The sequence below is a fragment of the Leopardus geoffroyi genome, chromosome B1 (assembly GCF_018350155.1).
Source record: "Leopardus geoffroyi isolate Oge1 chromosome B1, O.geoffroyi_Oge1_pat1.0, whole genome shotgun sequence".
NCBI lineage: Eukaryota > Metazoa > Chordata > Mammalia > Carnivora > Felidae > Leopardus > Leopardus geoffroyi.
In genome coordinates, this window is record NC_059327.1 from 174,186,338 (window position 1) to 174,212,852 (window position 26,515).

Below are 26,515 nucleotides of genomic sequence, written 5' to 3' on the forward strand. Positions count from 1 at the left end.
ACCATTTTTACCTACTATCTTTTAATTTTATTTCTGGAAAAAAATGGGAAGATCACTAGTCATGAGACTATTTTTATTTTTATTTCTCCAGGAGAAACGTAACATCCCCTTCCTAATATGAAAGAGAACTTCCATCATATTGGAGTCTTCATGTTTAAAATAAAACAAGTGATGGCTTTTAGATGTGTGTTTGTGGTGCTTTTTAAATCGTGCAAGCAAATCTGTAGTGTTCCCAGAGAATAATTTGAACTTGATTTTCTCTCCCTCCTTCTTCCCTCCCTCCCTTCATCCCTGTCTCCTTCCCTTCTTCCCTTCAATGAGATGTGCAAATGCACATATATGGGGTTATGTGACAGTAAGGTCTCTATTGAGACTGTCAAGCAGCTAAGTGTTACCAAAAAAGTCTGAGAAGGGAAATTTCAGAGCCTTGGTTTCCAACCCTGGCTCATACGAGGTATGAGGTATCCGGCAAGCCACTTAACTATCTCTCATCTCTAAAGTAAGGGGCTTAGTAGATGGTTACTAAGGTTTTTCCAGCTTTAATTACAGTGTTGTATTTTTACTTCTGGAGAGCCATGAGCAGACATCCAACTCGAATATGTTGTTTAAAATGGTCCTGTCTTGGGGACCCTGGTTGGTTCAGTTGGTGGTGCGTATAACTCTTGATTTTGGGGTTGTGGGTTTGAGCCCCAGGTAGGGTATAGAGATTACTTTAAAAAAATGGTCCTGTCTTTTTAATAGTAAATTCAATATATGGAAAAAGAGTGAAACATTATTCATTTTTCAAGTGATATTTTTTTTAATTTAAAAATTTAATTTACTTTTGAGACACAGAGAGAGAGGGGCAGAGAGACAGGGGGACAGGGGATCTGAAGTGGGCTTTGGGATGACAGCAGCAAGCCCGATGCAGGGCTTGAACCCATGAACTGTGAGATCATGACCTGAGCTGAAGTCAGACGCCTAACCGACTGAGCCACCCAGTACCCCTCAAATGATATTTTGCATTTTGCATAGATATCTTGGTTCAAGCATTTTGCTGCATTCTAAGTGCCAAAACCAGAGCTGGCTTTATGGACGTACAACCTTTACACAGGTCTGCATGCTTAGAAGGGCTCCATAATTGATTTAATGCTCTGCTATTGCCATTGTAAAAGTCTTTTTTTTTTTTTTAATGTTTATTTATTTATTTTGAGAGAGAGCGTGAGTGGAGAAGGGGCAGTGAAAGAGGCAGATAGAGAATCCCAGGCAGTCTCCTCGCTGTCCATGCAGAGCCCGGTGCGGGGCTGGATCTCACAAACCATGAGATCATGACCTGAGCCAAAATCAAGAGTTGGAGGCTGAACCTACTGAGCCACTCAGGTACCCGGACACCTTGAAATTCTTAATAATTTTTGAACAAAAGGACCTGGATTTTCATTTTACACTAGGCTCTGCAAATTATATAGCTGTTTCTGGCTACAACTGATAGTTTGCAGTTTAATTTCCAGGCTTAGGACTCTTTTTTTGTTGTTGTTAGAAACCTACACGGAACTTTTTCCTCTGCAGCCATTCTCAGTTTTTAGGGTAGTATAAAACTGCTTCACCCGCCCGACTACAGGATGTGTCTGCAACTGTGCACGGGACACATAGCGCCTGTCCTTGGCTTCAGAGGACAGCGACTCCCATCCTCCAGTCCCAGCTATCTGTAGTGGTCTGAGCTTCTGTTGCTGGGGATTCCTGCCAAAATAGACTTACAGATAAGAGTCTATAGTAGACTGTTCCGAGGACTTAACAAGAAGATAAAAAGTCCTTTTTTGAAAATTGGAGGATGCTAGTCAAGCCAAGGAAGAGCCTCATTCTGTGAAAAGCCCCAGCCCTCACCTGCCTCATGATGCCTGTGATCTTGAGCATTGCTGAAGGGCTGACTGTGTTGCTTCAGGAGTGTCTAAAGCGCAGTAAAGAGGGAACTACTCAGAAAGGCTCTAGGCTAATCAATGAAATGCATGTGATGATTCAATTTCAAAACCACTTTTGACCTTTTACTTAATGTGTACTGTCATTGAGCTGGGCACTGAGGGCATAGCAGTGAGCAAACACATTGAAGACAAGTTAATTCCAGTTTATCACAGTGGCCGGTGGGTTTACTCAAGGGCCTGTGAAATGGGAATACTACTCACCTCACAGAGCTTAAGTGAGCATACAAGATCATAAGTGACTAGGCACTTAAAGAGCTATTTCGTTAAACTATTTGCAAAGTGCAATGTGGGCACACGATTAAAAAAGGGCTGACCGTGTTGCTTCAGGAGTCTCTACAGTGCAGTAAGCAGGGAAGTACTCAGAAGGGCTCTAGGCTAATCAATGCAATGCATGCGATGATTCAACTTCTGCAATTCCTGCAGGTATGTAGAGGTATGTAGAAACAGTTTAAATGGAAGCAGAGATAGGAAGAAATTTAAATGTATGGCCTTTTCTCTTCAATTTTCAAACAGTGGAACTTCACGTGCAGCGCCCCTCTCCGGACCAGTCACGGAGGGGAAAGCCAGTTGGATAGAAATGCCAACAAAGAATTAAGATCGTGCCCACTTCGATGATGGCCAAGTCAGCCCGTCTAGAGCTTCCTGTCCAGCTCTCCTTCTTCCTCTTCTTATGCCCGCCTGCTCTCTGCGCGGGGGAGGATGAACCGCGGAGACCCTGCCCCCGCGCCCGGCTCCCGCTCAATCCCCACGTCTGCGCTGAAGCCAGACTGGGAAACCAAGCGGGCGCCGCGAGAAGAGGTGGGACCGGGCAGAGGTGGGCGTGGCCGGGGGGGGTGGAAACCGGCGGATGGAGGCGTGGTCGAGCAGTGGTGGGCGGGGCAGGAGGGGCGGGGTCACAGCCTTATCCCGGCGGCCCAGGCCGCGGTTGAAATTAGAGAGGAAGCAGGCGCCGCGGGCGGAGGCGGGGCCAGGCTGCCGTGGGTGGGGACCAGGGAGGAGCCCCGGGTTTGGCGGGGTGAGGCCTGGCCGAGCCGGGTGGGTGGGGCCGGAGAGGAGGGTGCTTGACGGGGCGGGGCTTACAGCGCGCGGGGGCAGAGTCCTGCTCCCCAGTCAGCCGCCGGCTGTCTAGCAGCACTGCCTGCAGGAGCCCCGGACGCGGCGTCCCGGGGAAGGAAGGCGGAGGAACGCGGCGATGGCCCCACGGGAACTCTTGGGGTCCGCGGTCCTGGCCGCCGCTGTCTTCGTGGGAGGCGCCATGAGTTCGCCGCTAGTGGCCCCGGGTGAGTGCCCCGCCGGGGCCTGGGCGCTCGGGAGGAGGCGAGGGGTCCGGACGGCAGTCCGGCAGCACCCCGAGCTGCCCTCGCCCTGGCACCGCCGCGGGATCCCGACACTGAACATCTGGCTGTTGGAGGGTGGCCCGGTCCGGGTGCGGCGCGGGGCGGCGGCTCCCGTCCCTCCCTTCCCGCCTGCCCGGGACTCGCCTTCCCTGGGCTCGCCGGCTCCTATGAGGACCTGTTACCCCTGGCGCGCCCCTCTGAGCTGTCCTGGGTGTAGGGAGCTGGCCTAGCTTCTTCGGGTGCGCTTCTGGCCGGGCTGAGCACCTTCGAGCCCCGCGGACCCCTTTCCTTACGCGCTTGTCCTCAAAGGCCCCGCGAGCGGAAGATCGTGACACAAGGGGCCGGGTGCGCGGTCGTCGCCTCCCCCCGCCCACCTTTGTTTTATATTTTAAGACCTTGGGGAGTTCCACTTCTTTCCTTTCCAAGTTTTCATTAATTGTAGTGGTTGATGGATTCTTGTAACAGGTTGGGGATTTCAGATGTCTTACCCACATATCCTGGACAAATCAGTCTTGGAAAAAGGGAAGGCTCATTTGTAAACTTACATTTTTTTTTTCTTTTTTGAGTCAATTCCTGTCACCACAAAAGGAACCTTCTGTGGTCAGAGCAGGAAGCCACCAGCAGAGACCGTAAAGTGTGTCCCCAATGACGAATTTGGAGCAGGAGTTTTTAATTGAAATCTAAAAGGAGGTGTAACTTTTATGGAAGTCAGGTCTCACGCTCTTTTGTTTTTATGGCTATAGACCCCAGGGATCCCTTGCCACCGTTTTCCCTCTTAGTTGTCACTTTAGAGCAGTAGTTAAAAAAACACTAATAAATATATCTCTTCGTGGCCGTCTGGGGTTACCACAGCCTGGAATCTTACGTCAGCAAGCTCTTCCAAGCTTGAGCAGCTTCTTTTCACATCCAAATAATAAGCATCTGGAAGCCTTCCAACCGTGACTCTCCTCCATGAAAACACGTACACTGCTCTTTACTCCTGAGAAGATTCCAATCGCTTACAGCTTGTAAACTGGCTTATCACTTTGGTCTTCACTTTTTTGTAGAACACAGATCATGTTAAGAAGGGAACAGGATGGCAAATATGTCTCCTGAGCCTTTATTAGCAGACCTGTATTTCCTTCAGTCATTCCCCCCCCCCCCCCGGGGAAATGACAGCTAGTGACATGTATTAGTGGATGAGAGATTTTCGTTTTCACCCTGGGTTTCATTGCTGAGAATAAATAGGTGCATAATCAGGTTCAAATTGGACTCGGGGTCATAGACAGAAACTTAGAGAGCTAGAGTCAGTTGGCCCAGAATTTGAATAGCTTAACCTGGGAGTAAAATTGTTAAAACTTCAGCATGGATGCATGTAATCAGCCATCAACTGGGGAAGTCTATTCCTGGAGTAAGTTTGGGTTTCAATGGATCTCTGAGCAACGCTCAGCTCTCAGGTCTGGAAGGTGATGAAAAAAGTTCTCATGTAATTGTGTAGCAACATTTTAATGGAAGTTTAATATTTAAGAAGAATGAAATATCTAGAGGTGCCTGGGTGGCTCAGTCCGTTAAGCATGTCTTTGGTTCAGGCCATGATCTCAGGGTTTTTGAGTTTGAGCCCCACATCGGGCTCTCTGCTGACAGCTCAGAGCCTGGAGGCTGCTTCAGATTCTGTGTCTCTGTCTCTCTCTCTCTCTCTGCCTCTCCCCTGCTTGCACTCTCTCTTAAAAAATAAATAAACATTAAAAAATTAAAAAAAAGAATGAAATATCTAAAAAGGAAAGAGTACAGAGTACCAATGTGCCAGTGTGACTTGAGGCCTATATGAAGAAATGATGTCCTGACCAGCTAACATCTGGTCCTCTTGGGATCTAAGACAGTATTGTTTGTAGGGAATGTTTTAGGAAGGTAAGGAGAAAGAGCTACGAAGTAGTGTCGAGTGCTTGCTATATGCCAGGCTTTGACGCGGGTACTTCATATGCATTTTGCACACTTATTTCTCATAGCTTTATGAAATTCTTATTTATGGTGAGCTAACTGAGGCCCAGAGCAGTTAAACAATTGTTTCAGTCACATAACTGATGCATCAGCATTCAGTCAGAGGAGCAGAACCACTAGGAGGTGTGTGTGTGTGTGTGTGTGTGTGTGTGTGTGTGTGTCTTTATATGGATCTTTGACAACACTAGCCTGCCTGATTCCAGAGTCCGTCCTCTCTACTGTACCCCACTTGTCCCTGGAGAGAAAATAGAACAGAAATCAACCTCAGCAGGCTTGTTGAGATTCTAAGATAGGGAGTGTAGGACATCCTACAATTGTAAGCATGTGGTTAGCAGAAGTTGGGAAGCAGAGAAAAGAAGGACAGGTAACTTCACAGTGGGTAGTGACATTGTCTCTTTCTCTTCTTGCCTAGTAGAAGAATCTCATTAAACTTCTGTCTCTTAGAAGCAGCGTTTGAAACTATATACCACAAGCACCAGAAGGGATGATTTTCCACATCTTGGCTTATTTATGTCCTTAAGGTCTCTGGTTACTCAACCTTTGGGCTTATTAGTTTCTCTACCAGATAATGGGCATGGCCTTCTAGGAAGGAGTGGGTGGAAAAGGTTCCAGGGCTAGTGAAATGAGAAGGGCACTCTCCTTGGGTTTTGTGTGCTTCCATCCAGCCTCCTGACTTCTCATTTGATGCTAAAGATAAGCTTTATTAAATTCTGGGTTCTCCTTTGGCCAGGTAGCTACCGAGCTGTGTATCCACATAATACTTAATCAGTGGACAGACTGTTTTGAAAAAGCAGTCTTGGAGCGTGGGCTTCCATGCCCAAATCTAATTTCAAGAGGAAATGAAAAATTTGAGAAGTGCCTGCCATTCTCCCGCTCCTGCCTTTACCCTGCTAAAAGAAATTAATCAAACAGATGATTTGGGAGTTTCAGTAGTTGAGTTCAAATTAGTCAGGCCAAAGCCCCAGGCAATAGAAACAACAATTTCATTGTTACTTTTTAAAGAATTTGGCTCTGATGCTGAAGTTTACTTACATATTAGGACAAAGGAGAAACTATTTAAAACTGACAAAAAATTATTTAAATTGTCATTGGTTAAAACTATTATGTTGGGTGGTTTCTAATTATTTTCGAGAGCACTTCAGTAATTGGTAAAGATTTGGTGGGCTCCTGATAGCAGGCAGAATAATGAGTCTGGTGTGCCAACAATGACTAAAATTGGAATTTGGAGTTAGTTCATTGGAGACGCTTCACTCTTTTTCGGAGGAAGGAATGCGGTGTTTGTTATACCTGTTTTGTGGCAGGTTCTGGTCTGAGTACTCAGATCACTTAATTTTTACAACACATTGTCAGCTGTGTAATTTTATTTCTGTATTTATAGGTGAGAAAATTGAGTATCTGAGAAGTTAACTTGAAAAAGTCACTCAAATGTGTGAGCTGGGTTTTGACCTTGAGTCAGATCTCTTCAATTCTGAAGCCTATTCTTATTATTAGTAAATCATTTCTTTGTTTTCTTTCTTTCAAGTGAGAAATTTCTTTTTTATTCTAAGCTATTTGTAAAGAATCACTAAGTGATAGGGTAATGGCAAGATACAGCGGAAAGAGACCCAGGCTCTGACATAGCCCTGCAACTGAAGTCAGGAGGAGCCTCTGCTCTGTCTAGAACTCCATGTTCTTACCTGTAAAATGGGTGTGTGGCCAGCTCGTACCTTTGTCTGCCTTACCGGCTGCCAGTGAGGATCAAATGAGTTGTTGTCTCTGAAAAGTCTTTGCAAGTGGTAAAGTGGCATATCTTTTTTATCCTATGTGTGATTTTTTTCTGTGTTTCTTCCCCAAAGTGTCCATTAGGCTGAACTTATAATTCAACCAAGTTATTTAATAAATGTAGACCACGTGTACTATTAGGTTTTCATTCTGGAGGTAGTGATGGTTTTGCAAAGATAGATTCATTGTACATTTATGAAAGCCCAGAGTGACAACACCTTAGATTCATGAATTTGCTGCCACTGACTGGGAGTTATGTAGACAGGCCTTCTTTTCCCATTTCCGTTTCAGAAAATTCTCCCAAGTATTTAAAGTTTTTTTTTTTTTTTTTTTTAATGTTTATTTATTCTTGGGAGAGAGAGAGAGAGACAGAGCATGAATGGGGGAGGGGCAGAGAAAGAGACAGAATCTGAAACAGGCTCTAGGCTCTGAGCTGTCAGTACAGAGCCGGACGCGGGGCTCAAACTCACACGCCGTGAGATCATGACCTGAGCTGAAGTCAGATGCTCAATCGACTGAGCCATTCAGGCGTCCCAATTCTCCCAAGTATTTAAAGTTTGGAGGGAAGGGGAAAGAATCACCTTTTGATCTCATCACTCCAAGGTACTTGCCACTGTTAGTGTATTTCCTCCTAGACCTCTCTCTGTTTTTCACTTGGGTAGGATCAGAATGCAAATATAATTTTGTATCCTGCATTTTTCATTTAATGTTATACATGAAGGTTTCTCATTTCCCTACCTACTCAAAGAATAGCTGCATAGTAGTTTATTATATGGATTCACTGATTTTCACCTCAGTGTGCCTCCGTTTTAGAAGATTACAGTTATTACTGATTATTGTTAAATGGATTTGAATTTTCATATGAATGGTTTCAGTGAACATGTATGTGTAACGCTTTGTCTGGATATCGATGACTTCCACAGAAAATGGATTCTTGGAAAGGCAGTGTTGGCGTCAAAAGTGTTCATGTTTTTGAGGCCATTGATGACCCAAGTATTAGTGATCTGAAGATTGTCCCAGTTTACTTTTCACAGCAGTGGCGGAAAGACTCACTTTTCACACTGTTGGCATTTTCTCTGCAAAACACATTTGCTAATTTGTAAGGCAGATATTGGTATCTTGATTGTTTTAATTCGGATGTCTTTGATTACTGGCATGTTGACTGTTTCTTCTGCTATTTGAGTCATTTGCATACGGCTGTCATCCTTTCTGGACAATTCTGAGGTCTGAAAAGCTCTGAAAACCAGAAGTTTTTTGAGGCTTTTTTGCATACTCCATTGGCAGTAAAACCTCACCTGAAGCACTGTGAGATTCTATAGTGTGTATTTATCTCACTTCGTTTGAAGATTGCTAAATTTTGCTGCAGTAATCTCAATGAATTTGATTTCTGAATGCTACATAATGTGTGCTAAATGCATTGCATTACCTTTCTAGAATCACAAAGTCTGAATTTTGAGGCACAGCTGACCTCCAGGTTTTCAGATAAAGGATTATGGTCCTGCACTTCTTCCGCCATGACTCATTTGTTCTTGTCTGTGGGCAGCCAAACGTCAAATATCCTATGGAGAGAAATAACTCCTCAAACAAGTGGCACTTCACAAAAAGAAGCACTTCTTTAGTATTCTAGTGTGGAATCTAATAAAATGAAGATACCTGGGAAAAGCTGAGGTTTTGTTTCTTCCACGTGGCTTTGGGGATGGATGCCCATTATAATGGGAGCTTTATGGAGAAGTTGGGCTCAATTTCTCTTCTGGTCTCCTCTGCCATGGAGAGCAAATGGATCTCTTTGTAATGGAGGAAAAAGAAAACAACCAGAATCTACCCAGGGGACTTTGTGGGGAGGGAGGGATGGATAGAGCGTGGCAGGTACCCCAGGCAGACTGTTTCTGTGCCATCCTGTGCCAGTCATCTCACCTTGAGAATCCTTTTGCCAAACTCTGTTGAACTTGGGAACTGGTTTTCTATTGCTCCTTAGCAATCAATACCCCAAGGCCTCCACCCTCTTGTCTTTGCTCAGCCCAGGATTCTAAGCAGTTGCCCACTGTACCGACTCTCCCTGCCCCATTCCGGTGTATACGCATTCCAGCCATTAAGTAAAGTGCCATTGTACTGAGGGAAAGAAGGCTTTGAACTACTTTCCTCATCTGTATTATGGAGAAAATATGGCAGAGTTGCCTCCTGGGGTTGCTGTGACTATTATATGAGCTAAAACAGGAGAGTTCATTGGACAGTGTTTGGCACGTAGTAAATACTGAAAGAGTATATTGTTATTTTGTCCTGAACCAAATATTAACCCATCACAGCTGTCGGGTGGGACAAAGTTTCCAAGTGCTATAGAATTTACCTTTCAGGTCCTCTGCCATTGCCTGAGGCATCTCCTAGCTCCTGATGAGCCTGGTTGTGTAATGGCAGGGGTAGGGGCTGAGGAGGCAGGGGTGGGCAGTGCTTGAGGCCCCAGGGGAGGAGGAGTAGGGGCCAGTGGGCTTGGTGGGGTGTTCTTTTGGGACGCAGGGGAGATGTGGGTCTGAGAGTTTAGCTACCAATATTAGGCAAGGAAGGAGAGAAAGAAAAAAGGAACGAAACCATGAAACCTGAGATCACGGCCTGTGCCAAAATGAAGAGTTGGACACTTAACCGACTGAGTCACCCAGGTGCCCCATGGATATGGGCAAATAAGAAAATATTTAGTCCTTGCCCCCAGTTCCTGGCACAAAGCTCCTCAAACCCTTAGGAGTTCCTAAATAGTAGGAACGTCTTTTGTCATTCATTATAAGCCCCTTGGAGCGAATGTGAATGCTCTTGTGAATGCAAGGTAGGTGACTTAGGGTGGTACCCTAGATAGCCTCAGGATGCGGCTGGTCATCTGAAAGACCTTGTGATTGAGGATTGGGACTTTCAACCTCACCCACCAATTTCTGGGAAGGGGAAGAGTTAGGGGGAAAGCTTCTGATTAAATGCTTTAAAAAGCTTTTGGGGGCACCTGGGTGGCTCAGTTGGTTAGGAGTCCGACTCTTGATTTTGGCTCAGGTCATGGTCTTACGGTTCGTGAGTTCGAGCCCAGTGTTGGGCTCTGCACTGACAGCACATAGCCTGCTTGGGATTCCCTCTCTCTGCCCCTCCCGACTCCCTCTCTCTGTCTCTCTCCCTCTCCCTCTCTATCAAAATAAATAGATAAACTTTAACAACAACAACAACAACAAACCCCAAACTGTTGAACAAGACTTGATGAGCTTCTGGGTTTGTGAATTGCCTGGAGATATGTGGAGAATGGCGCACCCAGAGAGCATGGGAGCTCTGCATGCTTTCACTATACCTTACCGTAGGCGTCTCTCCTATCTGGTTGTTCCTGAGTTATATCTTTTATAATAAACCGGTGATCTAGGAAGTAAAATATTTCTTAGTGTTGTTAGCTGCTTTAGCAGATTAATCACACCCAAGCAGGAGGGTGTGAGAACCTCCGATTTATAGCCCGTGGGTCTGAAGCACAAGGTGACAACCTGGACTTGGAATTGGCATCCAAGGTAGGGGGAGGGACATTCTTGTAGGACCTAGCCCTTAACTTGTGGGATCTGATGCTCTATCGGGTAAATAGCCTCAGAATAGAATTGTTGCTTGGTAGTGCTGGGAAAAACACATACTGGAATGAGAAGGTAGAATCCTGTAGCATTAGGGCTAGAAGGGACCTTGACCATCTCCTCAGAGCTTATTTAGCAGATGGGGACACTGAGTTGGCCTAGACAGGGCCAAAGCGGGTTCCTTTTCTGGGTCTAGGACTCTTCCCATTGCATTAAGGCTGGCTTTCCATGCAGTGACCCTGGCTCTGCTGCTTCTGGCAAGGCTCCTTGGTCCACATTTGCCCTTGGTCCTCAGGCTCCAGATTCTGGTTTCCCAACTCTCTGGATCTGGGTGAGCAGGACTTAAGAAGCATGACTTGGCTAACTGACTCATGAAGTGATTGTGGTGTTCTTAGTCGTGCAATTTTAGAGTCAGAGGGGACTTTGGTGGTCATCTTGTAACTAACGCCTCTCTTTGCAGATGGGGAAACTGAACCCTCGGAAGTTCAGTGGCCTGTGGGAGTCAGGAACAGCCTTAGCCTGTAGTGGAGGAGCAGACCATTAGGTTTGGTGAGGGGAGGGCCTGTGTTCATGTCTTGGTCGCTGTCCCCGGCTAGGATCCAAGCACAGGACTTCTAACAGAGCAGATACTTAAATACTGGAAGGAAGGAAGCCAGAGTTGGAATGCAGGTGTTCTGACTCAGCCCAAGGCTTTTTGTTTACAATAAAGTGAAGGGTTAGGCTTTCCAGTATTCACCCACAAATATTAGCTGTCGTCTCCCCGCGCCGTCCCTTCTTGAATTAATAAGAGGCTGTTTTGTCTGTCAGCCTCAATGGGCCACATTGTTCCAAAAACCTGAGGTGGAAAAATCTGGTCATTGAGAAAAAAAAGAATGGCAATAAAAGTAGTTAAGTCCTGCTTTATCAGACGAGTATGGTAGGACATTGATATGTTTGGAAGGGTTAGTGAACGTTTTCAGAGCGAAAGTTTTCAAAACCCAAATCCATTCGTGAAACTCTTTTCAGAGGTAAACTGAATTCAGTTGTGTCTCTACAACCAGTACTTCAAATGCATCTATTAATGTCTATCTATCATGTTCCATGGTACTTCATATCTTTCCTTAATACCTTTGTTTCACGAGTTAATTCCCTGCTAGGTTTCTTAATTCAGCAAATGTTGGTCAAGGAGGGCCTTCTGGCTTGGGAGGAACTGGGGATAAAGTGATGTGAACAAACGAGGCTCAGTGGGCGCCTTTCCGGAGCTAGCAGCTTATCAGGAAAGATGATGAAACAGGCAGTCACGATAAAGTGTCTTTAGTAAGTATGGCTCCAGCCCTAACCTGGGGCTGGGGGTGGGATGAGAGGCCAGTACAGGTTGAGCCAGACTTTCCTCGAGCAAGGAAATGAAGCTTAAGCTTATACTTGTAAAAATGTTGGTAACGGTGAGGTGAAGAGAACTAGTGGTCACAGAAGAGAGGGGGTGAGAGGTCCGGTTCAAACACAGGTGGGTCACCGGGCCCCACCCCAGAGTGTGCGCGTCAGCAGATGTGGGAAGGAGCTGGAGAATTTGTTTCCCAACACATTTCCCAGGTGATGCTGCTGGAGTATCACTCGTGAGTGGGGAGGTAGGAGGTGGAAGAGCTAGGGGGCTGTGTTTCTCTTAACCAGGAGATCCCCCCCTCTTGGTGCGCTGGGGGTACGCTTGGTGCGCTGTCCAAATCTTGTTCTCCACCTGTCTGTCCTTCAAGCCGAGATCAAGGGTAATACTCCTCAGGAACTTTTCCTGGGTTTTCGCACCGATGTTCCGTCCTGTCAGTAGACACGAGAGTCCATGAACACACGCTGCATCCATTCCATGTTATTGGACATTAAATTATAAGCAGTTGTTTTCGCTGTGTTTTTCTGACCGGAGATCCTTGAGCATAGAAGACATGCTCAGATATTTCACTGCTGGACCAGATTCTTGCCACCAGTCTGGGGAGCGGGCTGCCGTCTTCTCTGTTTTGCAGAGATGAGTAAATGGAGATTTGAGATTTACTGAGGAGTCACCGAGATGGAGAGAGAAGTGAGATGTGTCTCCCGCTCACGGCACAGATGAGGAGAAGCCACTGCTAGATGGGTGTTCCTTGCTCGCAAATGTCCTTTGTCATTATGTGAAATTGCATGTCCTGCACGCTCAGGACCACAGGTAAAAGGAAGGTTTTGTATTTAATCTTTTCTTTTTTTTTTTTTTAACTTTTTCACAGAGGAAACAAAGGCATCATAAATTGAATATAGATTTTACTTTTTGTGGGAAATGGGCTGTTTTCTTTTTTTAAAAATGTTTATTTATTTTTGATAGAGAGAGGGAGAGCGCGAGTGGGAGAGAGTGGAGAGAGAGGGGAGACACAGAATCTGAAGCAGGTTCCAGGCTCTGAGCTGTCAGCACAGAGCCTGATGCGGGGCTTGAACTCACAAACTGTGAAATCATGACCTGAGCTGAAGTCAGATGCCCAACCGACTGAGCCACCCAGGCGCCCCTCAAATGGGCTGTTTTCCAAGAAATTCTTCAGGAATCATCCTTTTGCTTTTAGAGTGACTCTTTGAATAGAGTAATTCAATTTACATGTCATTAAGTTTAAAAATGAATTTTTAAAAGTTTTGGCATGAGGGAGATATTAAGGAAAAATGGATTTTGGTTTCCTAAAAAGACACACAGTAGACAGTTAGGCCATTACCCTTCTTAATTGGCCAGATAAGTTTAGCCAAGTGGTTGAAGACTTATAAAGAACCTATGCATAAAATGTCACATGATAGGTAGCGTTAAAAAAAAAACAACGAACAAAAATCCTTTTCAATATCGGTAACATGCCTTCCTCCCCCGTGCATACATACGAACATAACGTGGCTCTCTGAGATTCCTGTAAGGGGTGGAAGCTTGAAGAATTCACTGGGCTTTCTGTCTCACAATATAGCACCAATTTTCAGTGTTCTAACAGTGCTTCATAGCTGGAAGTCTCCAACACAATCATGTGAATTATCTACAGTATAAAAACAGCAGCCCGGAATTTCCTGGCATTGGTAAAGTGGCAGATGGCTAATGAACAGGCATTCCTTCATTTTTCTTTACACGTTTGTGTTATATGCTTGTAGAGCCTTAATTCCTTTGCTGCTTCCTCACTTCTTTCCAAGTTCCTCCTCCCCTACTAAAGGCAAAGCACAGAACAAGCATGGGTAGAAAAAAGAGGCATTGAAGATTGCTGGAAGCTAGGTGATAGAGCCAGGAAGCTGGGTTGGTTTTTTTGTTGTTGTTTAATTTTTTTTAATGTTTATTTACTTTTGAGAGAGTGCGCGCGCGCGCGCACACACACGCACACACACACGCACGCACGTAAATGGGGGAGGGGAAACACAGAAGTCGAAGCAGGCTCCAGGCTCTGAGCTGTCCTCACAGAGCCTGACATGGGGCTTGAACCCACGAACCATGACATCATGACCTGAGCCGAAGTCGGACACTTAACCAATTAAGCCACCCAGGCCCCCAGGAAGCTGAGTTTTGAGGGTAAAATCTCTTTCACATGCCTGATTGCCAGGTTAGCATCTTAATAGTCTTTGCAGGTAAAACGTGTAGATATTCCCACCATTAAAAGACAAAGGGCCTTATTTGAGATACTATTAGCTGTTGTGTAGGTATGAAAAATGAAAAACAAACTTGGTTCCTGCCCTCCACAAACTTGTGACTGAGAAGGGAGTGATAAGCGATGAATGCAAACCATTGTAGAATAATGGAGAATGAGTTTGGTATAATCCAAGAACTACAAAGTGCTGCGTGGGATCACAGAAGACGGACTTTCCTTCTGTTGGGAGAGGTGGAAAGGACTTCAACATGCCTAAAGCTTGGCATAAGTAGACCTTAAAGGGAGTGTAGGGGAGGCATGTCCAGCAAGAGGAACAGCCTGTGAGAAGGTATAGAGGTAGGACAGGAAAAGTCAGTGCAGGATTCCTCAGTGAAAATCACATGATGAGACTGGGGGGAGGGGAGGCTGAAGCTAGGCTCTGGAGCTCCTGAAACTCTGCACTTTATTGTGTAGGCAGTCCCCAGGCACTGTGATGTAATGGCAGAGCCCTAGATGCTGAGCTCAGTAAGCCCACAGTTTCAGACATGGCCCCAGTACTTCAGCAATTGATATTGCTGTTCTTTCTTCTTGTTTCTTTGGCAGTTTTTTTTTTTTAACATTTATTCATTTTTGAGAGTGAGACAGACAGAGCATGAGTGGGGGAGGGGCAGAGAGAGTGGGAGACACAGACTCAGAAGCAGGCTCCAGGCTCTGAGCTGTAGCACAGAGCCCAACACAGGCTCGAACTCACAGACTACGAGATCACCACCTGAACTGAAGTCGGACGCTTAACCGACTGAGCCACCCAGGAGGCCCTCTTGTTGTTGTTTCTAAGTTGCTTCTTTAGAGAGACAGAGATGGAGAGAGAGAGAGAGAGAGAGAGAGAGAGAGAGAGAGAGGAGGAGGATGGGGGTGGGGGTGGGGAGCAGGGGTAAGGAGAATATCTGTTCTTTATACATCTCAGAGTGGTTAGGAGTATCAAATATTGTAGTCCTTTGTAAGTAACAGAAATATGACACATAATGTATAGGTTTAATATAATACATACGACACACAGAAACAATTTTTCTGAGTTTAAGGTGTGCTGGGAAATTGGAATCCTAAAGTAAGATCAGTGTACCGTCTTGATGGTGTGAAGGCCAGGAAGTGTTCATTAACGGTAAAAGCTAGCTAATTGTGTATTTGTCTTATGCTCGAGTAAATCCTCTGAAATTATGCAAATCTGCTTAACTTCTGAATTTTTCATCGTTAAGCATTTATTTTCAGAAGACTGTTGTGATTTCTATTTGTTTCCCCCTATTGTTGGTCAAGTTCTCATTGTTTTCTCTCCAGGTCAGGAGGGCAGTGTTGGCCCATCGATGTATAGAGCAGTCTCTTTTTTTCTTTTTCTTTTTTTTTTTTTTTTCAACGTTTATTTATTTTTGGGACAGAGAGAGACAGAGCATGAACGGGGGAGGGGCAGAGAGAGAGGGAGACACAGAATCGGAAACAGGCTCCAGGCTCTGAGCCATCCGCCCAGAGCCTGACGCGGGGCTCGAACTCACGGACCGCGAGATCGTGACCTGGCTGAAGTCGGACGCTTAACCGACTGCGCCACCCAGGCGCCCCTAGAGCAGTCTCTTTAAATAAAACATGCAGATCAGCACTGGGGTGATTTATGAAACCCTGCTTGGCTAAGGGCTTCATCTCCCCGTCATTTCTGGCAAGTCCGTTTTCTTATGTCCCTTGATTTTTTATAATAATGTGACCAAATTGATTTTGGGAGAGGAAAATAATCTGCTTCGAAGTGCTAATATACATTAGGCGAATACACATTATGGAAGTAGTAGTTACCTAGGTGCTGGATGGGTGTGCCTTAGTTCCTGGGTGGGAGTGGGAAGGGGGACAACAAAGAGAAAGAATTCTTTTGCTGGAATTGGCAAAATAGTTTATCTTTTCCACACTGTTCAGTGCTGCATCTTGATATGTAAATGAGTAAGGACTCTAGACTTTGAGTCAATGTGGAATAATAAAACGTATGTGTATTTGTCTTTGTCCCCCGTTCCAGGCACAGAACTCCTAAAACCCTTAGAATTTTTTCAGAGATAGGAGTGTCTTTTGTTATTCATAATGAGCCCTTTAGCCCTTACCTGAGTTTGTGCTAATGAATGGCTCTTGGTGGGCGTCTAGATAGCTTCCGGATGGGGGCTGGTTGCCAGAAGAACCAACAACAGGATTGGAGGGTTGGAACTTTCAGTCCCTTCCTCTCATCTCAGGAAAGGGAGAGGGGTTGGTGATTGAATTAATCAACAATGGCAGTGACTTAATCGGTCATGCCTATGTGAGAAACTTCCATAAAAACTCAGAACTCATGGATGTGCTGGGAGGGTGGTGTGTCTAGACAAAGTGTGGGAGCTCTGTGCACACCAGCTTACCACCCCCCCATACTTTTCCTTATGCATCTCTTTCATTTGTTCCTAAATCCTGTATCCTTTATAGTAGAACTGTAATCCTAAGTATTAGCATTTTCCTGAATTCTGTGAATTATTCTAGCAAATTGTTGAACCTGAGAAGATCATGAAAAATCTTGAATTTGTAACTGGTTAACCTGGGGACACCATTTGCAGCCGGCGGCTGAAGTGGGGGCAGTCTTGTGGGACGGAGCCCTTAAGCCTGTGGGGTTTGCACTAACTCCTTGTGGTTGGAGTCAGAAATTGAATTGAATTGCAGGACACACAGTTAGTGATGGAGGATTGGTTGTTGGAAAAGTGAAAGTCAAATCTTTCCTCTTTGGAAAAACCAACTCATAATGTTAAAACATTATGCCTGGAGGAATCTCTTAGATAAGGATTCGAAAGGCATTAAAAAAAAATAATAGTGGGAGGGGCGCCTGGGTGGCTCAGTTGGTTAAGCATCTGACTCTTGATTTCAGCTCAGGTCTTGATCTGACGGTTCCTGAGTTTGAACCCCCAAATCGGGCTCTGTGCTGATAGTGCGGAGCCTGCTTAGAATTCTTTCTCCTTCTCTCTCTACCCCTACCCCGCTTGTGCTACTCTTCCTCTCTCAAAATAAATAAATAAAGTTAAAAAAAATTATTAAAAAAATAACAGTGGGAAAGAAAAGAAATCGCCAGGTCAGTGCCTTATTGTTTATGTACTTACATTGTGTTTTATGATGTAATAAAGTAGAAGTTACATGACTGTGGCTTTCTTGAACCTCCTCTCCTGTGGTGCATTGTGTCTGCCTCTAGTTGTGGAAATATCTGGTATGTAAGTGTTATGGATTGCAGTTATAAGTAGTCTCCTTACTAAGGGACTATTGAACCTAATAGTAATGCAGGTTTCTTAGTTGGCCTTTTATCTTCAGTTTAAAAAAAAAAAAAACAACTGTACTGGTTACCATCAAGACATTTTAGAAAATGCAAGTAGGAAAAGAAAAAAAGTACTCCCAGGTTCCACCAGCAAAAGATACAAAACACTAAAAAGAAAATTAAAATAACTTACAGTCTTACCACACGGAGATAACTAGTGTTACCATTTTGCTATCTTTTTCTTCAATAAAACTGGGATCATATTTGCTCAAAATCCTGCTTTGTGTTTATTTTTTTCACTTAACATTTTTCATTTACAACTGAGATTATTCTAGACAAAAGCTTGTATGGCAAATTTGATCCCTTCACACAAATTGTTTCTATTGTTTTAATAGTCAAAGGGGGTGGTGCCTGGGTGGCTCAGTGGGTTAAGTGGTCCGGCTTCGGCTCAGGTCATGATCTCGCGGTTTGTGAGTTCGAGCCCCATGTCGGGCTCTTTGCTGACAACTCAGAGCCTGGAGCCTGCTTTGGATTCTGTGTCTCCCTCTCTCTCTGCCCCATGCCTGCTCACACTCTGTCTCCCTGTCTCTCAAAAGTAAATGAACATAAAAAATAAAATAAAAAAAATTAAAAGAGTCAAAAGAAGGTTTAGGATTTCTGAGTAAACAACAATTATAAGTGTTAAATGCAGATCAGGATGGCTTTCTGATTTTGCTTCTTATAAATGGCAGCAGGATTTTTTTTTTAGTTAGTACTTGATACCAAAAAAAAAAAAAAATAGGTAGATTGACTTAGAGAATAAACTTAAATGCATCGTTCTTCTCAATGATTGGCTCACTAGGAAAAACCATTCTGTCATTCTAGATTTATTTTTGAATTAGATGAATAATAATTACCCATAGATTTGCTACTTAAGACTCTAACTCAACCAGAGATGACCTATGGATAATCCTATTTCGTGGAACTTTACTGAACATCAGAACTGTTAACTCTCACACTTCAGAGGCCCTAGAGCACAGAGTATGGTGTTCTGGAACCAGGCTGCCTTGATTAAATATTATGTCTGCTACTTGCTAGCTGTGTGATTTGATGCAGGTTACCTGACCTCTCTGTGCTCTAGTTTTCATATCTGTGAAATGGGGTTGAAACAAATCGTACCTACTTCCTAGGGTTATTGTAAGGGTTACATGAGTTCACACCTGTAAAGTTCTTGGAACGGTATTTATAGAAAGTACGCATCAACACGTGACTATCATTAATAGTATTTTTCTCTGGGTCTTACCCTTGCCACTTGTTTTGAGAGTTCTTATTTGAGTGTCGTACTAGTGACCTTCATGTTTATTTCTTCCCTTGAAATTCAGCTTCTCTCTGTCTAGGGTTTTCCTGATTACTTCTGTTTAAACTTCACCTCATCTGCCTTTTCCAGAGTGATCTTATTTTCTCTCCCTTAGGCCCTCTTTTGCTTTGCTTCTTCTCTCACCGCACGAGAGGTGGCTTCACATCAGAGCATTTCAACTGGGCCGGGGCCTCATCCTCCACCTTTGCTCATCTCGGCGTCCGGGTTCCTGTATTCCCAGAAGGCAGGCCACGTGCCTCTGTTGCAAGAACCTTGCCTGCCCAAGTGTGACTAATGGGAAAATCCTGTGTTTAGGACTTTTGTAGCTTTCTGTTTAATTATGCTCCTTTTCCTGTTCCTGGAAGGAAGAGAAGTGCTTGCTGGGCCAGGGTGGGGGTTGCAGCGGCCACGGCCCCACGGTGCTGCCTTGGGAGCCCCGTCAGGGCAGCCGCTCCCTCACCTGAAGGACTTATGCAGTGATTTTTGTCCCACACATTTAACACCGCTTCCTCCGATGTGGCTCCTGTGGTTCACTGTCTTTTTCTGTGTGTTGGTTTTTATCCCTGGCTGAGACGTAAGCTTGGAGAGGCTCGCGGCCTTTACACTGACTACCACGGATAACAATCATCGCAGCAATAAAAACAAACATTAGGCGCTTACTCTGTGCTGGTCACTTGGGTAAACCCGAGTTCATGTCATTTCATGCTCAGAACCAATTCTGTTATTCTCTGCGTTTTAGGGATGAGGAAACTGAGGCACAGGGAAGTGAACTGACTTAGCTGGGGTCCCGGAGCTAAGAAGCAAGATGCAGGAACTCAGTGCAGCTAAGAACAAGCTGGCTTCCGCTTTTGCCTCTTTCTTAGCAGGAGCAGCTTCCGTGCAGAGCTTGGGCCCTGCCGTGGACCTCGGTTCGAATCCTGGCCATTCCCCGGATGAGTGACCTTGACTTCAATATTTTGTTCTTTAACATGTCCTCATTTCTAAGATGGGTTTGATAATAACACCTGCCTCAGAATCATGACAAGTAAAAAAAAAAAAAAAAAATGTGAGTAGAAATGCCAGGCACATAAATAAGTACTCGGTAAAGGTTCCGTGCTGTTAGCGGCTGGTGGTAGAGTGGATGAACTTCCCTGAGGCCTTGAATGTGGGATTGGTGAACCCAAACACTCCAAAGGAGAATCAATCTCTCTGCCTCTCTGCCTCTGCCGGTCTTCCCCTGTGAAGCCCTTGCGTGGCTCCTGCCGGTTCAGTGACACCTGTTGTTTTCCCACGTGGTTAGTTTGTGTCGTCTTCTGGGTGGAAACTGCTTGGCTGAACTCCGACCCTGGCAGGGACGGATTGTGCCAGAAATCAGGGACCTAGAAGATCCCAGAGGCCTGGTTCTCTGTGCCAGCTCCCTGTCTGTAGAGCTCTGGAAGAGCCACGGGTTCCTAAGGGACCCCCTTCCTCACCCCCACTCTTGCTGTTTTTCTGGTGGAAACAGGCTACCTGGGCTTGTCCTCTTCTGCCTGTTCGGTGGTTTTGTCCTGACACTTGCCGTTCGCTTTCTCCCACAGTTTAAATAATTTCTTTCTTGTTTTTTTTTTAATGTTTTTTTACTTATTTTTGAAGGAGAGAGAGAGAGACAGAGCATGAGCTGGGGAGGAGCAGAGAGAGAGAGGGAGACACAGAATTAGAAGCAGGCTCCAGGCTCTATGCTGTCAGCACAGAGCCCGACGCAGGTCTCAAACTCACGAGCCGTGAGATCATGACCCGAACCGAAGTTGGACACTCAACCGACTGAGCCGCCCAGGCGCCCCTAAATAATTTCTAAACTAGTCCCTGCTTGGCCTTTTGCAAGGAATATACATGAACAGATCTGTTAGGAATTGCAACGCTGTGAGAAGTGGGCAGTGGCTTTGGAAAGAGTATGTAAACTCCTCTCCTGTGTACCATCCCTTTACCGATCTAGCAATTTGGAATGGAATGGAGTCCTGTGAAAATCTCCTTCAGGGCCAGTTCCCCAGGCTGGGGTTAGGAATGTGCTGTTTGTGGCCTCCTTTGGAATCTCTGCTAACTGGAACCTTCTGTTGATTCCGATGAGCCCGGGGGCTTGCTGGTAGATTAACATCGTTCAGAAAGGGCTGACCCAACAAGTGTGTAAAGCTACAGGGTATATCAGTTGTCCAGCGCTGAAAATATTTATGTTTTTTTAACAAACTGTCAGTATTTGGCAAATGGGTGTGTAAGTACACTGGACATTCTGTCCTACAAATAGCATCTTGACAAAACTGCTGGTCAGGTTACAGGGAGAGTGGATACTCAGTTACCCAGGAGCCCTTCTGGGAGGGGGTAGAATCTGCTTTCCCAGTTTTGCAGCGACCACCTGACAAATGGTTAAGGTGCTCACACCCTATCCCAGGAGGTGTGATAGGCAGGAGGCAGGACACCGGCCCCTCCAGCTGGGGAGACAGGTGTGTGTGACTTAAACCAGGGTTTTCCTGTGAGTTCTAGTTCACATTTGGGTTTCCTAGCTTGGACCACAGTCCTGTGGCCGGGTGACGTGTGCTGTGTGAAGGGCGTGGGGAAGATGTCAGCAGGTGTGAGTCGTGGTTCTTCTTTCTGGCTCTTTTCTCTGCCTCTACCCAGTGATGTCATGTCAGGCCACTGTGGGTTTACTTGCAAAATGAGGATCTCACCCACACTCTTGGCTATCTCCTTGGGATTAGGGGTTTCTTTTCTTTTTAAAAAATATTTATTTATTTTTGAGAGAGAGAGAGAGAGAGAGGGAGAGAGGAAGAATGAGCATGAGCTGGGGAGGGACAGAGAGAGAGAAGGAGACACTGAGTCTGAAGCAGATTCCAGGCTCTGAGCTGTCTGCACAGGGCCCCGATGCAGGGCTTGAACCCATGAACCATAAATGACCTGAGTGGATGTCGGACACTTAACTGACGGAACCACCCAGTTAAAAACCCACAGAGGTTTTGATAAAGTAATGAATGTAAAAGTATCGAGTGTCATTTGGATAGGAAATTTTATATCTTGTATGGTGTCTCTAGCTGATGTGTATGATTGAAGATTTTCCTCCTCTTGTCCTTTGCTTTTTTTCCCTTCCTGCCTTCTTTATCTGAAAGATTTTTAGATGCCAGGGAACTAACACTGTTAGAACAAATTATGTTTGTGCCAAGTACTGAATTGCTTCTAAGTACAATACTTTGGGATAATAATGTGAAAACATACGTATGTGAACAAGATGATTTTCAACAGACAGGAAAAAATTTTCCTTTCCTTTTCATAGTTGTGGAGGGGTAAAACAGTTATACTTTAGAGTGGTCTTTGGCCTTTGTAGTTAAAAGTTAATATTGGGTAATTTTATGCTGCTGGGATGTTTTTTAAAAAAATTAATTGATTACAAATTTCATCTTGCTATAGCTGGCTTTAATTATTCTTTCATGAAGAAGATTTTTACATTAGAAAAAGATGCATGAAGATTTCAGTATTTACTATACATACTAGGATCATTTTGAGAGAGGCAGCCTTTTAGGGTTTCAGGGCATTACAGTGGATGGATGTGGCCCTGGGCCCCAGCCCGGCTCTGCCTTCAGTTGATGATGGTTTAACCTGCCTGTTTACTGTGAGGTGTGTGTCACTAGCTAAAACTGAAGGCCACCTCCACTCTTACAGGCACTATTAGTGGCTAAGAGTGAGGGGCCTGGAGGGTAGTGAGAGGACCTACCTTACAGATGTTGTGGAAATGAAATGACTTTGTACATGAGGCTTCCGGAACAGTGTCTGCCATACTGTGAACACTCAGTAAATGCTGCCATCACAGTTATTTTAATGTAGCAGCTCATTTCTCATAACACACCACTTGTCAAAAAGGATCCAAAGTGAAGATTAGGTTTCTGAAGTTTTGTTGCTTTAAAGTCACTTGAAACAGATGACTTTTTAAAAAATTCCATTGCTTTCTTGTTTGGACAGAATTTACAATTCAAAAGGTGCAGAAAGGGAAAAAAAAAAAAAAAAGTGTCTCTCTAAACCTGTTCTCCAGCCATCTAGCTCCTCCCCAGAAAACAGACAGTGCTCTCAGTAGGTAAAGACTTTTAAGTTTTAAAAATCCCCAGACTGGGGACACTTGAAAATAGCAAAAGACGAGGAGGGGCAGGGGAATGGGGAGACGGAAAAAGAGGAGGAGAGGATTCAGCTGGGGCCTGCGCTGTGGAGCCCTCCTGTCCCTGTAGCAACCACGAGCATTGCCCTTGCTTACACCCCTCTCTGAGGACCCCAAGATGTGCCCTGCAGCTCAGGGCCCCCTGGCCTTGCTTCAGCCTTCTCTGCCTTGGGGCCATGTGTGGTGGCTTCCTCGCCTGTGTTCCAGTGCAGATGCTGGTGAGTTGGCTTGCTCCGGTCTGGGGTGAGGCCAGGTCAGATGAACCTTCTGTTGTATTCTGAATGCAGACCATTGTTTGAAGGACTCTGGAAGGTTCAGGAAGGGTCCAGAAGTTGAGTTCCTTGGCTTCTCTAAACACTGAGATCCTAAAGTTAATCCTCTCCCAAGGAGCAGCTGTGGGGTTGTGGCTGTTGTCTCTGTTCAATCTTTTGATGCCCTTGGGGAATTGTGTTTGGTCAGGGAGTTCTGTAGCCTTCAGAAGTAACTTCAAATGGTAAATCTGACAGTTTTGGAGAATGTTGGGGACTTTCTCTGACTCTGCAGTTTTCCCCTTCTAGTTTCATTTGAAATCTATGATGATAAATATTTATAATTTCCATCATTATTTTAAGCATCTTTGTTTCTTTATATTGACCTCACCCTAGTTTCAGCCCTTTGTTCTGGTAACTAGCTTGGATTCAGGAGTGATTCAGTTTTGTCCCCCATTCTCCTGCCTGTCAGGAATGTTTGTTCCCTTTTTATCCAGCCAAATTCAGTTTTTCTTTTGAAGAAAGAAAAACTAATGTAAAGTCCCTTTTCTTCCTGGATCACACGAATTACTTCCCTTCCCGCACCTGTAGTACATATACAAAGAAAGCGAAGCTTAAGAATGGGTTGTGCTCCAAACATTCCTTTTTGAGTAATTGGGATGGAGATTCAAATGTATTTTCCCATTAAAAAATAATAATAGGCTCCCACAAAGGGTATTTAAAAAATGATTAAGTGGGATTTTGTGAGCTTTTCTTTTTTTTTTTTTTTTAATGTTTATTTATTTTTGAGAGAGAGAGAGCAGGGAAGAGGTAGAGAGAGAGGGAGAGAGAGAATCCCAAGCAGGCTCCACACTGTCAGCCTGGAGCCTGATGGGGTTCGAACCTACCAACCGTTAGATCATGACCTGAGCTGAAACCAAGAGTTGGACACTCAACCAAATGAGCCACTCAGGTACCCCATTTTTTTTTCTTAATATGGAACATTTTACTCTTTTTTTATTACACTCCCTTTTATTTTTAAGGGAGGGAGAGAGAGAGAGAGAGAGCGAGCGTGCGCGCACGAGTGGGGGAAGGGCAGAGAGAGAGGGACAGATGATCCAAAACAGGCTCTGTGCTGACAGCAGTGAGCCTGATGTGGGGCTCAAACTCACAAACTGCGAGATCATGACTTGAGCTGAATGAAGTTGGATGCTCAACCAACTGAGCCGCCCAGGCGCCCCCCTTTGCGAACTTTTAATATCCAAATTGAAAGAATGGTAAAGTGGGCACCTGTATATTAACCACTTGGATCCAACATTTTGCCATATCCGCTAGCTGATCCTATCTAGCTAGCTATCCATCCTTCCTTGCTGGACCCTTTGAGATCAAGATGCAGACATTGTTACATTTCGCCCTAAATACCTGTATCATTCATCTTGTGGGATTTAGGACTTCCTTCTACATAACCACAGTACCATCATTATACCTGAGAAAATAAACAATGCATCTCTAATCCTGCCTTAACCCAGTTTCTCAGTTGTCCTCAAAATATACTTTATAGCTGTTTTGAAATTTTTTTATTGATTAAATTTCTGAGCCAGGCTCCAGTCAAGGTTTACTTATTGTGTATTTGGTTATATTCGTTTCTAACAAAAGCAAACATTTGGCCAAGGACTGGGGAAGGGAAGAAACTTTCTTGGCCACAGGCAATATTTTGAAATCTTTGGCTACTCGTCCCTCCCTGTTTCCCTCTCCCACAGGTCTGGGGTGCTGCTGAACTCTCCGTTTTGGCATCCTCCAGGGTACCGCTGATCTCACACAGGTATTAGCAGAAGCCTCAGGGACAGCTGCGTTTTCCAAGGGACGTCTTAGCGGAAGGCTTCTGAAAACCAGGGATTCATAGCTGGGCATTGCTGATTTATGCACGATTTGCTGGGGAAGGTGTCTCGGCCCCTGTCTGTTCCCAGAGTGGTCTTCACTGTCCCGAATCAGAGTTCTGTGCTCCAGTGTCATGGAACATTTCAAGGACTTTGACAAAATGATGGTAACTGAGTGACTGGGTGCACTGTCATGGATGGGTGGACTCTGGGCGGCTGGATCCTATCTGGATGTCCCCTCCCTGCCTGGTCACAGATTCAGAGTGGGGGTGGGGAGGGCTGTAGCAGCTGTTTATCTGGAAGTTGTATAGAAGTTGGCGTTGGTCTGAAGTTTCACTACAAAGTTTAGCCCTTGTTTATGTACTGACTTCCATTGTCTTTCCGGTTTCCCTTTGAGCTCATTTGTTCTTCCCATTCATTTTAAGCTTTTTTTTTTTTTTTTTAAATTTTTTTTCAACGTTTATTTATTTTTGGGACAGAGAGAGACAGAGCATGAATGGGGGAGGGGCAGAGAGAGGGAGACACAGAATCGGAAACAGGCTCCAGGCTCTGAGCCATCAGCCCAGAGCCCGACGCGGGGCTCGAACTCACGGACCGCGACATCGTGACCTGGCTGAAGTCGGACGCTTAACCGACTGCGCCACCCAGGCGCCCCTATTTTAAGCTTTTTAAAAATGTGTCTGCATAGATGCTCTGTCTCAATAACTGGCACTGTCGGGGATGGTCTTAAAAGCTCTGTGACTTTGGTTTTATCTCTGTAGCCAAAAATAGAAATAATTTGGGGATGATTTGGTTTTGTAGAATTTGTTATGTATTTGCCCCTATCATTAGTGTATGTAATTGATTTAAACTGTGTTTTGACAATTAACTTAATAAAGCAGGTCGTTTTGCAGAAGCTCGTAGATCAATCATGCTAAAGTGGTTTTTGAGAAGCTGCATGTATGTGGGCATGTTGCGAGCACCTGCCTGGTTTTCATGCAGGCTCTTACCAGTTTTTAACTGTGTGACTTCGGACTCCCCGAATCTGCGATTCCCCTTCTATAAAAGGATAGTACCCACCTCGTAGAGATTTGAAACCCTTGGGGCCCAAGGCTGAAACTTTACAAATGTAATCCACTGCTTCAGAAGCCGAATCAAGGGGCTCCTGCCCAGGTGGCTCAGTCGGTTAGGCGTTTGACTCATGATTTTGGCTCAGGTCACGATCTCGTGGTTTCATGAGTTCGAGCCCCACGTCGGGCTCTGTGCTGGCAGCATGGAACCTGCCTGGGACTCTCTCTCCTTCTCCCTCTGCCCCTCCCCCAGCCAATGCTATCTTTGTCTCTCTCAAAATAAATAAACTTAAAAAAAAAAAAAGAAATCTGATCAAATACGTCAATGCTTATGCAGCACACTCACTGGAATAGAGGTCATATATAGCTTCACATCAGAGCAGAACAGGTGTGGCCACCAATGTGCT

General features: G+C 45.0%; 1 protein-coding gene across 1 annotated transcript in view; it reads left to right on the plus strand.

Annotated features, from left to right (window-relative positions):
• Positions 1-3,015: 3,015 nt before the first annotated feature.
• RELL1 (RELT like 1) overlaps positions 3,016-26,515 on the plus strand; it is a 69,738-nt gene continuing 46,238 nt past the window's right edge. The window contains exon 1 of the mRNA XM_045474286.1: positions 3,016-3,235. Coding sequence (XP_045330242.1) covers positions 3,148-3,235 — 88 coding nt within the window. The 5' untranslated portion in view covers positions 3,016-3,147. The remainder of the gene's footprint in view (positions 3,236-26,515) is intronic.